The sequence below is a fragment of the Chanodichthys erythropterus genome, chromosome 12 (assembly GCF_024489055.1).
Source record: "Chanodichthys erythropterus isolate Z2021 chromosome 12, ASM2448905v1, whole genome shotgun sequence".
NCBI classification, from domain to species: Eukaryota; Metazoa; Chordata; class Actinopteri; order Cypriniformes; family Xenocyprididae; genus Chanodichthys; species Chanodichthys erythropterus.
This window is the reverse complement of record NC_090232.1, coordinates 52,524,794-52,537,918: the sequence shown is the minus strand read 5'-3', so window position 1 is coordinate 52,537,918 and position 13,125 is coordinate 52,524,794. Positions and strand designations below refer to the sequence as shown.

Sequence of the window (13,125 nt, the reverse complement as noted above, 5' to 3'; positions counted from 1 at the left end):
TATAAACCCTTTACAAAGGGAACCTTAAGGTGTGTCTTGTTTTGTAACTCCACTAAACAAACTTACTCCCTCTAGTGGAGAAAAGCGTCATCACGGTTTCAACAGGACTGCAGCCACAATACCTGTGTGTCTGTGTGTGTTTTAACTTCAGGTATAAACTTTGGTTCCTTCATGTGTGTCAGTAGTCTTTCACTAACAGCAGTCAGATGATCTAGACAGAACGGGGACAGACTAAACTTTACAGATTTAACATGAATGAATGAATGAGGCATTTATATAGCGCTTTCCTATGTACAACTATACACCCAAAGCACTTTACAATCATATCAGGGGTCTCTCCTCATCCACCACCCGTGTGCAGCATCCACTTGGATGATGTGACGGCAGCCACAGTACAACAGTACTAGTACGCTCACTACACACCAGCTGAAGGTGGAGAGGAGAGAGAGTGAAAGAGCCAATTCAATGGATGGGGATTATTAGGAGGCCATGATTGGTAAGGGTCAATGGAGGGAATTTGGCCAGGACACCAGGGTTACACCCCTACTCTTTACGAGAAGTGCCATGGGATTTTTAAGGACCACAGAGAGTCAGGACCTCGGTTTAACATCTCTTCCAAAGGATGGTGCTTGTTACAGTACAGTGTCCCAGTCACTATACTGGGGCGTTAGGACCCACACAGACCACAGGGTGAGCGCCCCCTGCTGGCCTCACTAACACCTCTTCCAGCAGCTACCTGGTTTTCCCAAGAGGTCTTCCATCCAGGTACTAACTAGGCTCACCCCTGCTTAGCTTCAGTGGGCAACCAGTCTTGGGCTACAGGGCGATATGGCTGCTGGCCCACATGACAGACAGTCAATGTGATTCACAATGTGCAAACGATTTATTGAACAAAACAAGTAACCCGGTGTTACATTGTTCAGCTGTTACAGTAAAGTGACATTTTCACCTGATCTGATGCTTAAAAGTTATTTTCACTGCTGAAACAATGGAATCAAGTACATTCAATCAAATTTGTTGTAATTTTTTTTTTTTTTTTGGACTAAACACATTTTAGGTTTTTAAAAACAAAGGAAATAAGAAAAATAAACGGATAACTATAAAATCTAACAAGTCAAGGTTGCACCAATTAAAAGCCAAACATATGAATTGCTCAGAATTGTAGTTTTAACTTTGCAGAGACAAGTGTTAAACACAGAGTGAGGTAAAAATGACAACAAAACCATAAAATGGATCATTCCTGACAACCCAACAGGATGAAAGTGAGTCTGCAGATCCTTTAAAACGGTGACATCAACAGTAGCTTTTATAAGATCACACCAAATGAAGAACCAGAGTGTTTCTACAGACCATCACCTTCAACTCTCCACTGACTCACACAACAACAGACACTTGATACCTGTGGCGTGTGTTCAGACACTTCAAAACCTTCAGAGAAGGAGTGATAAATCAGGACAGTAAAAAGATCCACAAGTTATGAAATGTTAACTATAAACTCTTTATATAAAAAATGTAAAGCATATTATAAATAAAACAGCTTGATTACTGTTGTGACTTCACGAAATGTGACTCTTCTGTGTTTCTTCAAACAATCATATGTTAGGTGATTCTTATGTAAACATCTTAGAGTCTGGAGTAGTGCTATTCTGAAATAAATAAACAGCAAACACCTGGTTTATGTTCACTCCCAAGTCTCGTGCATTTCTTAGAAAATATAAATATATCTCCTTATTCTGACTGTATTTCTGATATTGATGAATTTATATGTCATAATGTGACTTTAAATGTTTTTCTATATGTGTCTCTTTGGTTTATCACAGTAGGTTGTTAAATCTGACACAGAGACACTGAAGAATTAGGATAAACTCTAAATCCAGCATAGAGGGGTTCTTCAGTGAATGTGGTGTTGAATGTGTGTAAGTGTGTGAGTGTGTGTGTTTCAGAGACCCTGTAAAAGGACAGAGCACCGGCTGACACGTCCAGATACACTCCTACTCTGTAAGAACTAGATGAAGGGACAGGAATGTTCGTTCTTGTATTATTGTGCCAGACTGAGTAATTATCATCACAACAGTAAAGATTCCAGGACTTTTCATTGAGTCCAAACCGACATTCACTCCTTTCTTTCCTGCTGATTCCTTTATATGCCACTGCTACATGACCCCATCCAGTCCATTCAGCTTCCCAGTAACAGCGTCCAGTCAGACTCTCTTGACACAGAACCTGCTCATAGTGCTCAAATCTCTCTGGATGATCAGGATACAGCTGATGCTCTTTCACACATGTTGTTTTTTTGTTCCCATTAGACAGAGAGAGACAAGTGTGTGCTGTGTTTGGATCCAGTGTGAGATCACATGCGTCTGAACACAAAAAGACAAATCAGAACATCTATGGCATTGAGAATGCAGACGTTTGCATGTGTGTGAGGACTTACATTTTCGCAGTCCTGGAGTGATCCTGAAATTTCCTCCATGTTCCAAACTGAGGAGAGAAAAAACAAATACTTTTTAAAGGTGCAGTATGTAATATTGGCTGCTAGTGGTTGAAATGGATACTGCAGTCCATAGTCAAAATATTGGTGAGAGTTGTTTCCCCCACCCCCTCCTCAGACTCGACTCTCACATGGTTTGCCAGATTGAGGAGCTCAACAGGAATTAGACAATGGAAAACGACAAGCCTTACATTATAAATTGAACAGCTGATGTATACATTTGCCATGTTTTTTTTTTATTGCAGAGGCATTTTTGGTCAGGTAGAATCTGCAATCTCTGACCCATTTTGTTTGCTGGCTTCCCTGGCTGCAATATGCTGTGTTTTCCACCAACTGGCAACCCGGTGTGTTGAAATACTATTGGGTAAATCGTCTGTCAGTCGGCATCACAGTCCAAAACAAAAACAGACATCAGACATTCAGCCCCGGAACGCACATTTAAAAGCAGAATAATTGGCATTGTTTTTAAAAACAAGTATTTGAACTTAGCATGTTTCTAAATTTTCTGCACAAATATTATGGTAGTTTTATGTTTTAGTAAAATAAAAAAAAAAACATACTAAACCTTAAAAGGCCTTAATATATTCTTCACTTAGGAACAGGGCTTAAAAACAAACAAAAAAAAAATCAATCCATTCACTCTGAGCAGAATCAGTATTTTAAAGTTTCCGTTCATGCGTTCCTTCTTTAACATTATTGTTCTGAAAACAGTTTGATATTATTTATATATTTATTTATTTATGCTTATACTTTATGCCAGAGCTTGAATTGAACTTTATACTAAGGGCATGTTACTAAACCTTGTAACTCCGGTGGATCGTCAAACTGTTGGCAAAACCTCATACAACACCTCCACCTCCCTCAATTGTGAATGAAGTGCTTTGGAGAATGTCTCTGCTTGTCTGCAGTGTAAGGTTAAATAAAAAAGTGGTTCTTTGAATAAGTACAGCATTTATTTTCTTTATTCATAACACAATTGTGTGTAAAGGCTAATGTTTTATATATCTGAGGTGTGGAGAAGAGTATCTTAGTCTGGTATTTGGCGTCTAGTTATTGCCAGTACAGCCTGTGCATAACACTTTGTCTTTTATAACACAAGTTTTTGGCTAAATATACAGTAACGACAGTAAAAACCTATAGAAACAATAACCTTTGTAACCTATAAGTTGATAAAAACTTAATGCGTTGCACTTGCCTCAAATAATGCTACTAATGATTGACAAAACACAAATCTCAGACTGGTGAAACAATCCCTAACTCCATTTGAGCTTGATTTTGGTGAAATGTTAATAAGATAACACATGCAAGTGTTTGATCATATATGAAGCCATGATACTAACTTTGACACACAAAAAAAGTGTTTAATCATATAAAAAAAACATTCCTAAATAGTAACAGTTCTACACTAACCTGCGATTTTCACTGGTTTCAAAACACACCACACTGGCATGCCATGGTGACATATCCTCAGATAAACTCCTGAGCTCCAACAGCTAATGCAGCACACTGTCTTGCAACTTACATAGGATTACTTGACAACTGAGCACGGGCATTTCACTCATGTTGGACAAATGTGTCAACGTCACATTTGCACAGGCCATTGTAATGTAATAAAATAACATTACTTACTGGTTACTGGTAATTTAAAATAAGCGTTTCTGTTTAGAACGATGTCAAAAATGACAGCAGTGAAAAAACAGCAGTCAAGAAAGATGATCTTATCATAGCGTTGTGGATTTGTTTGCACGAGTTCTGTAATTCAGCACTCCAGTGAAGTCGCATCATGTATATTTATATAGCACTTTACACAAAATATTCTTTAAAAGCAAGCGGCTCTATAGTATTAAACATGAAAAAAAGTGTCAGGGTTTCTTTCAATTAGAATTACAACTTCAATTCGGAGCGGCTCTCCAGTAAAGTCAAGTTTTTACTTGTTGACATCCTACCTTGATGGACTGAACAGAAGAAATAAACCGGAGAAGATTTCCACATTAAAAAAAGGAGGAGCCTTAGAGCCACACCCACCTATTACATTTACCAGCGTTTTCTGTCCTTTTTTAGCTTATCAAGAAAGTTTGCTTTGACATGCTGTTTCAAACTCCAAATTAACTTTGTTTTGGCCTGATTTTTTTTCTTTGATTTATGTCACACCAGTTTGTTCTTTGATTTGCTTGAAATGTATTGGAGCCTTAATGGACATTACTAATGTCCAATAAAACAGTTTCACTGTTGCATAAATTTGATTATCAGTACTATAATTTAATGAAAGATGATTAAAGTTGGAAATTAAACCAGTTCAATTTTGGAGTTTCGTGGCCGTGAAGATATCAATGTGCTAGTTTACTCACATTTAATATGTATAGGAGAAATATGAAACATAACTACCCCACATACTTGAGTATCTGCAGTGAGCAGTTTGGATCCTTCAGTTTGTCATTGAGCAGTTTGACTCCTGATTGTCCTGGGTGATTGTAGCTCAGAACCAGCTCTCTCAGGTGTGAGGGGTTTGAACTCAGAGCTGAAAACAGATAACCACAGCCTTCCTTTGTCACCATACAGCCTGACAACCTAAAAACACACACAGTTAGATCATCTAGAGACACACAACAACATTATGACCAGCTGACTATACATTATCATTATTGTTTTTTTTCACACCTCAGTATCTCCAGCTGACAGTTTGGACTCTTCAGTCCATCAGAAATCAGCTTCACTCCTGAATCCAGCAGGTCACTGTTACTCAGATCAAGCTCTCCCAGGACAGCGTTTAAAGATTGTAGAGCTGATGACACAGTTTTACAGGACTGACTACTGAGATTACAGCCAGCAAGACTAAAAGGGAGCAGAACACAATTTTAAAATCTCTAATAGTCAAAATACATTTAACTGAAGTTATGTAAAAATGATAAATTATTATATTAAATATATTCTATATTTACATATATTATATTAAATATTAAATTATCTTCAATGAGTATACAAAAAAAAAAAAAACACACAGTGCTTTTCTGCAGTTGCTCACAGCTGGTATCAGTCTTCTTCTACCCTCATCTGATGTGTTGTATTTCTTGAGGTCCAGCTCATCCAGCACCTCCTCTGACATCTGAAGCATGTAGGAGATTGCTGAGCAGTGAGCAGGAGAGAGTTTCTTCTCTGAGTGTTTGTCTGATTTCACAAACTCCTGAATCTCTCTGGACAGAGTCTGATCTTTCACTTCCAGCAGACAGAGGAAAAGACTGATGGATCTTTCAGTGGAGAGATCACTATCTTTGATCTTCTCTTTAATGTACTGTGTGGATCTCCCAATGCTCTCTGAGCTGTTCTCTGTGTGTGTCAGTAGATCCTGTAACAGTCTCTGATTGGACTCCAGTGAGATGCCCAGCAGAAACCGGAGGAACAGATCCAGGTGTCCATTTTCACTCTTAAGAGCTTTATCTACAGCATCCCTATGCAGATTATGTATCACATCACAAAATTGCAATGTGTCAACGTTTTTGATTAGATAATGATAAAATGCATAGAAAGCAGCGAGAAACTCCTGAATGCTCAGATGAATGAAGCTGTAGACTTTCTTCTGATGAATCACAGATTCCTCCTTAAAGATCTCAGTGCAAATCCCAGAATACACTGAGGCATCAATGACGTCTATGCTGCTCTCTCTCAGGTCCTCCTCATAGAACATCACATTGCCCTTCATCAGCTGTTTGAAAGCCACTTCAGCAAGTTTCACAATCACTTCTCTATTGGACTGCAGGAGTTTATCTGGATCTCTTTCTTCATACTTCTGATTCCTCATGTTGATCTGAATCAGCAGGAAGTGGATGTACATTTCAGTCAGAGTTTGAGGGGTTTCTGCACTCAGATCTTCTTTCAGGAGCTTTTGAAGCACAGTAGATGAGATCCAGCAGAAGACGGGTATGTGACACATGATGTGGAGGCTTCTTGCTCTTCTGATGTGTGAGATGATTCTGCTGGCTTGATGCTCGTCACTGACTCTCTTCCTGAAATATTCCTCCTTCTGAGGCTCATTGAATCCCTGAATTTCTGTCAGATGGTTGATATATTCGGAGGGGATCTGATTAGCTGCTGCTGGTCTGGAGGTGATCCAGATGTGAGCAGAGGGAAGCAGCTCTCCTGTCATGAGGTTTGACATCAACACACCCACTGATGAAGTCTCAGTCACATCAGAAACTTTCTGAGCATCTGAAAACATCAGTGTGATTCTGCTTTCATCCAGACCATCAAAGATGAACACAACTTTACACTCCTCATAAATCTTTGAGTCCAGATCTTGAAGTTCAGGATGAAAGTCCAGCAGAAGTCTGTGAAGACTGTACTGATGATCTCGGATCAAGTTCAGCTCTCGAAATGGAAGCACAAACATGAAATCTACATCCAGGTTGGCTTTTCCCTCAGCCCAGTCCAGAATGAACTTCTGCACATAGACGGTTTTTCCGATTCCAGCAATGCCTTTAGTAAGAACAGTCTTGATTTGGTCTTTCTCCTCACATCCTGGTTCAGGTGAGGCTTTGAAGATGTCATTGCAGTAGATTGGGGTGTCTTGTGAGTGGTGTGTTGTGGCTGTTTTCTCCATCTGTAAAACCTCATGTTCTTCATTCACTCCTTCTCTCTCTCCCTCTATGATGTAGAGCTGTGTGTAGATCCTGTTCAGGAGGGTTTCATTCTCTTGGAGTTTGTTTCCCTCAAATAATCTCTCATACTTTTTCTTCATGCTGGTTTTGTGCTGGTATTTGACTCTCTGCAGGTTTTCAGTCTCCAGTGTGTGTATTGGCAGGACTGCTTCAGTTTTGTCCTGGCTGATGTAAGACTGACTGTGTGATGTAGATGACAGCATAGATCTGATCAGTTCATGTACGTCTTTCCTGCTGAAAAAATAAAAGAGTAGTAAAAATGACATTGGCAGTGATTATAATGACCATCAGAAATATCAGGAATCTATCAGCTACTGGATATGACCCAGTTACTTGGTGACCCTTTTCGGGTTGCAACCCTATGCAGTGTTTCTGAAATAATTTTAACTCTTTCCCTGCCATTTTTTTGCCAGCATTTTTGGTTATTTTCACAAAAATGTCATGGCCCCGCAGAATATTTTGTTTTATGAAAATCTGAACATGCAGTATATCAAAAGAAAAAAAAAATCTAGCTCCATGCATTTTTTTTATCAACACTTGAATGTTTAAGTTTCATTAAATAATAATAATAATAATAATAAGCTAAAAAGATTGTGTTTTTGGCAAAAACTATGTTTGGATTGGATTTGGTACAATGATCAAAACATAGAATGAGTAGATCAAGTCTATCAACACCCCCAATGCTTGCACAGACCTGTAGCTCATCTTGGGTCGACATTTCACTTGGTAACTTTAGTTTTTTTTAGTTTTTTTTTATATGCTGTTTATTGTTGATGATTGCATTATTTTTATATGCATCTGCTTACATATGAGATCGCTCATTTCTGCTGCTTATTTGTCTGTGTTTTGATCTGGAGATACTGTATTCATTCAGAAAATGTGTGATAGCACCCCATAGCATATTACAGTGAAAACATAGAAAGCTGTAAAATCCTGTCAGTGGCGGGGAAGTGTTTCATATAAAAGATGAGATAACTCATTATCTGAGATGCACTACAGTACATTAGCAAATAACTGTTTATACTAACTGAGGTTCAGAGTTTTCTGGTCCATCACTGAATGTAATAAGTAGCTTCATGGATCTGTTACTCTTCAGAGACACACCGCTGGGTTCTGGAGACTCTGATGTCTGTCTCACCATCCTGCTCATACTAACAACACACACAGACACACACACACACACACACACACACAAAACAAAACAAAAAAAGAAAGAGATAGATTGTTGTTTAACAGGATTTAGTAAAGTGCTCACAGAGAAGTCTTTAGACACTTCTTGAAAACTGCAAGCAACTTATCCGTTTGTGAAAGCTGGGAAGAACATTCCACCAGTGAGGAGCAATGATAGTGAAAGGTCAGGAAAGTGATTTTGTGCTTCTCTGTGATGTAACACCACTCACCCACTGAAGACTTCTGGAATGCACTGTAAATCACTTTGTATAAAAGCATGTTAGTGCTAAAATGACCAGTGTCTTACTTGTGTTCAGAGATCCCTGTTGCATCACTGAATTCAGGGGGATCTTTCAGCATAGACTGATCACTGCTCATAGACACACAGCTTGATCCAGGAGATGGAAAACTCATTTCAGAGGCAGTGTCCTCAACTTCTCTCTCATTTGGGAAACTCATTTCAGTGTTCTCCTAGTCTCCTTTGCCAAAAGAGCATGGAGAAAGTGATTTCAGACCTTTTATGTGGAAACACATAAGTTAAATTATGTAGTACAATTATACAATATACAACAAAGTATAAAGCTACAACGTTAGTACGGTCTTAATTTGGATGACACTGCAATCTAACCACCTTCCCCAATCTAACTACCTTATATATCGTTACCATGGCAAGTGTCTGACGTTTGGAGATTTTACTATATTGTTTATTTCACTGTATGTAAATTGATCTGCATAGCACAGTACTACTAAAGTATATACAGTACAGTCCAAAAGTTTGGAACAACTAAGATTTTTAATGTTTTTAAAAGAAGTTTCATCTGCTCACCAAGGCTAGATTTATTTAATTAAAAATACAGTAAAAACAGTAATATTGTGAAATATTATTACAATTTAAAATAACTGTTTTCTATTTGAATATATTTCACAAAGTAATTTATTCCTGTGATGGCAAAGCTGAATTTTCAGCACCATTACTCCAGTCTTCAGTGTCACATGATCCTTCAGAAATCATTCTAATATGCTGATCTGCTGCTCAAGAAACATTTAATGTGTACAATTGTACAAAATATTTGTGTACAATATTTTTTTTCAGGATTATTTGATGAATAGAAAGTTCAAAAGAACAGTGTTTATCTGGAAATCTAATCTTTTGTAACATTATAAATGTCTTTACTGCCACTTTTGATTGATTTAATGCATCCTTGCTGAATAAAAGTATGCATTTCTTTAATTTCTTTAAAAAAAAATAAAAATAAAAATACTTACTGACCCCAAACTTTTGAACGGTAGTGTATAATGCTACAGAAGCTTTGTATTTCAGATAAATGCTGTTCTTTTGAACTTTCTATTCATCAAGGAATCCTGAAAAAAAAAGTACACAACTGTTTTCAACATTGAAAATAATCATAAATGTTTATTGAGCAGGAAATCAGCATATTAGAATGATTTCTGAAGGATCATGTGACACTGAAGACTGGAGTAACGATGCTGAAAATTCAGCTTTGCATCACAGGAATAAATTACTTTGTCAAATATATTTAAATAGTACACAGTTATTTTAAATTGTAATAATATTTCACAATATTACTGTTTTTTACTGTATTTTTAATTAAATAAATGTAGCCTTGGTGAGCAGACGAAACCTCTTTTAAAAACATTAAAAATCTTAGTGGTTCCAAATTTATGGACTGTACTGTACATGTAAGAGTGATGAAACACACAGATGAAGCATGCACACAGAAAGCCGCCCCTCTCAGACAGCATCCAATCATGTATTTGGAATGTGTATTCCAAAAAATTTAAAAAACTCAATGCAGTTGAAAACAGTCAACGCACAGAAAGTTGCATCCCTCAGACAGCATGCGCTCGCAAATTCAGTTCTCTGTTGCATCTTATTGCGCTTGAATGGTCAGATAGATGCACAATACTGTAAAAATGCCGTGTCGTGTGGAGTATTCACATAAACAAAGCCGGATATGTCACAGTTTGGTGAAAACCAGATGTGTGTCTGTATATCTGATCCGTGCATTCGGTCTTAAAAGGGACAACATCATAATAAACTGTTCTCTGTCTCATTAATGTCAATTAAACAACAAAAGACAAAGAGAAAATTAATTGCTCACTGCTCTTGACTAAATCACTTTTATCTTTAATAAGAATCAGTTCATATTTGATTCATACAGTGAAGACTATGCAGTGTTTTAGCTGTATACTTGATTATTCAATTTATATAGTATAAGTGCTCAATTGTATTTGTCCTGCTGTTTATAATTTGCTTTTAAAATGTTTGTTGTTGTTATTTGTATAGCACCACAAATATTTAATACAGAAATTTGGTTCTTTATAAAATATTGTTACTTGTTAAGAAACTTGGGTAAAGTTGGTTTTATATTCGGACATTCGGACTTCTGATAAATTCAGACTTTCCAATAAATGTGCAATAAATTAATGTTTGCGAATTTTAAGCAGCGACATGATATCGACAACCAACGATTGTCAACTTACAACATTTTTCACAGTCGATCAAAATAGGCAAGTATTGTTTTAATGGCATATTTACTTGTGAATGTCCACTGAATGTCCAATGTAGTGTGATTAACAAGGCTATTGAATACGGATGTCCGAATGTGCGAATATAAAACCAACTTTACCGAAGTGAACATACTACACTTGAAATACAGTTGAAAAGGCAGTTATTTTTGTAAAGTTGTGTGACAAGTGAATGTCTCAATCTACTTGTGTTTCTGCAGCAGAATTAACAATCACTGGTTCATTAATATTGTTTAATGTGATCATTATTCGTACAATGCATGTGTAAAAAGTGTCCTGTTTCATTGAAAAGTTTCTTCAATGTTTATTTTGTTTAGCCCACGTCACATGATCTAGAAATATTCGTAATCAAATATACACAACATTGTTTTTTATGATTAAATAATATACAAAACAATCCATTATTGTTGTAACTTATATAAAACTAAAATTGGTGCCTAGGCTAAAACAAAGATCACGGGATTTCAAAAGTAATTTATACGTTAATCGTCCATGTTTCCACCATTTTGGTTAGTCTGTACTGTCGAAATGTCATGATTTGTGTTTTAAATGCCATAAGAAGAGCAAAACTAAATAACTCGTTTTAATATCACTACATGGTTACATGAAGAATGAGTTCTGAACTTACCACAAAATATTCTACCGTTTAAACGCTCAGAGTTAACAGGTTTAAAGCCTCGAAATGGCGTCTATCCTTTTCCTCTTTACTTTCGTTTCTACCTGGTTAAGGTGTGTCTTGTTTTCTTGTAACTCTCCACTAATATGAAAAACAATCATACTCCCTCTAGTGGTGCAGGACGTCATCACAGGTTCAACAAGACTGCAGTAAGATACGTGTGTCTGTAGCTGCGTCCGAAACCTCTACTATATAATAGGGGAAAAGCAGTAGGCGAGCGAATAAGTATGTCAGAAACCTCAGTAACCATAAATGAGTAGTCAAGCAGTTCCAGGATGACCTACTGCTTCCGCCCTGATTCTGAAGTGTTCCTCGCTGGATACTTTTTTATCCCAGGAGGCCACGGGAGATGATACGTAATAATCAAACACAGAGGAGAAAAGCGACGCGGATGCTGTCAAATGTGAGTATTGAAAACTAAAAACACGGTTCCTTGTGTTAAAGTCACATTTGTTGAACTACTGTAGAGTAAACTGCTGAATGTGTAAAGATGCTAGACATTATAGTTGTCCCAGATTTATTATAGATAACAGGAGAGCTCTAATAAACACACATAACTTTCTCCGAAGAGGATACATCTTAAAGATGCTTACTAAATGTTTATTTAACCTCTGACAGGAAAATATTTTTTTAAGTATTATGATTTATAAGTGATGGATTATGTTCTATGAGTGATGTGTGTGTGGTATTATGTAAAATTCTCTGTTGTCAACACTGCACATGAATGCAAGTAATGTAAATAAACAAATGTAAACTTAACTAGACAGACAGTTATCTATTTTTGTCTGTTAGTACTGTTAATAAAACAAGGTCATTTGTGTTGGATAAAAAGTGAGTTAAACAAATCTTCAACTACCTCAACATTTAAATGTAGATTTGAGCACATAAATCTCAGAGGAAACTTGAATCATGTCTGATGTTACAGGGACAGAAATAATACAAAGTCTATTTAAATTGTAAGTTGTAGTTTATTTTAATTATTGTAATTTAAACAGAGTTATTAGAGCACTTTTCTGATTCTTGATGTCTGCATTTGCTGTAGAGCTTTTGTGGAGCAGGACCTACAAGATAAGGTGACAGTGGCATTTGTGAGAAAAAAAAAAGGAAAACCTGAAACAAAAATATAAATCATTTTATTACTTCTAATACAGAAATCAGATGACATTGTGCTACTAAAATGACTGCTTTTGTATGATGATTGTGTATTATTGTAGGATGTGAAATGTCCTCAGTCTGGTGTGAGCACTGAGGATGGAGAGCCACAGCAGATCCTGGGAATGGTTCAGTGTCATGGATGAGACTCTCCATCACTCCTCCTGCTCTTACTGCCTCATCTGACCTGATGTTGCTGTGATTTCTTCATCCTCAGTGAGCCCAGAGCCAGTGAGAGCATCTAGACAAAGACCAAACAGTGAGGATGTGATTTTGGTCAAGATTGTTCTGCTGGTTTCTGTTCATACAATGGAGCTTCAAAAGCATCATCAAAAAAATGTCATGAAGCTTCTGGAAGTCAGGCTCCATTGATTGATACTCTATGAACAGAAACTAGCAGGAAAAATCACCTTTTGTGTTCAGAAAAAAATGAA

General features: G+C 37.0%; 1 protein-coding gene across 3 annotated transcripts; it reads right to left on the bottom strand.

Moving 5' to 3' along the window:
• Positions 1-909: 909 nt before the first annotated feature.
• Positions 910-11,578, bottom strand: LOC137031773 (NACHT, LRR and PYD domains-containing protein 3-like). 3 transcript variants are annotated; one of them, XM_067403035.1, is made up of 8 exons: positions 11,492-11,578; positions 8,621-8,828; positions 8,172-8,294; positions 5,491-7,377; positions 5,150-5,323; positions 4,886-5,059; positions 2,435-2,481; positions 910-2,360 (listed from the first exon to the last, which is right to left on the bottom strand). In XM_067403035.1, exons 2-8 carry the CDS (start codon positions 8,770-8,772, stop codon positions 1,828-1,830), a joined length of 3,090 nt encoding a protein of 1,029 aa, XP_067259136.1. In that variant the 5' UTR covers positions 8,773-8,828; positions 11,492-11,578; the 3' UTR covers positions 910-1,827. The 3 variants fall into 3 exon arrangements, 2 of the variants coding, with proteins under 2 accessions (XP_067259136.1, XP_067259137.1); XM_067403036.1 differs by having other exon boundaries at positions 5,491-7,374; XR_010896610.1 differs by having other exon boundaries at positions 2,262-2,360; positions 2,435-3,393; positions 4,877-5,059.
• Positions 11,579-13,125: the final 1,547 nt, after the last annotated feature.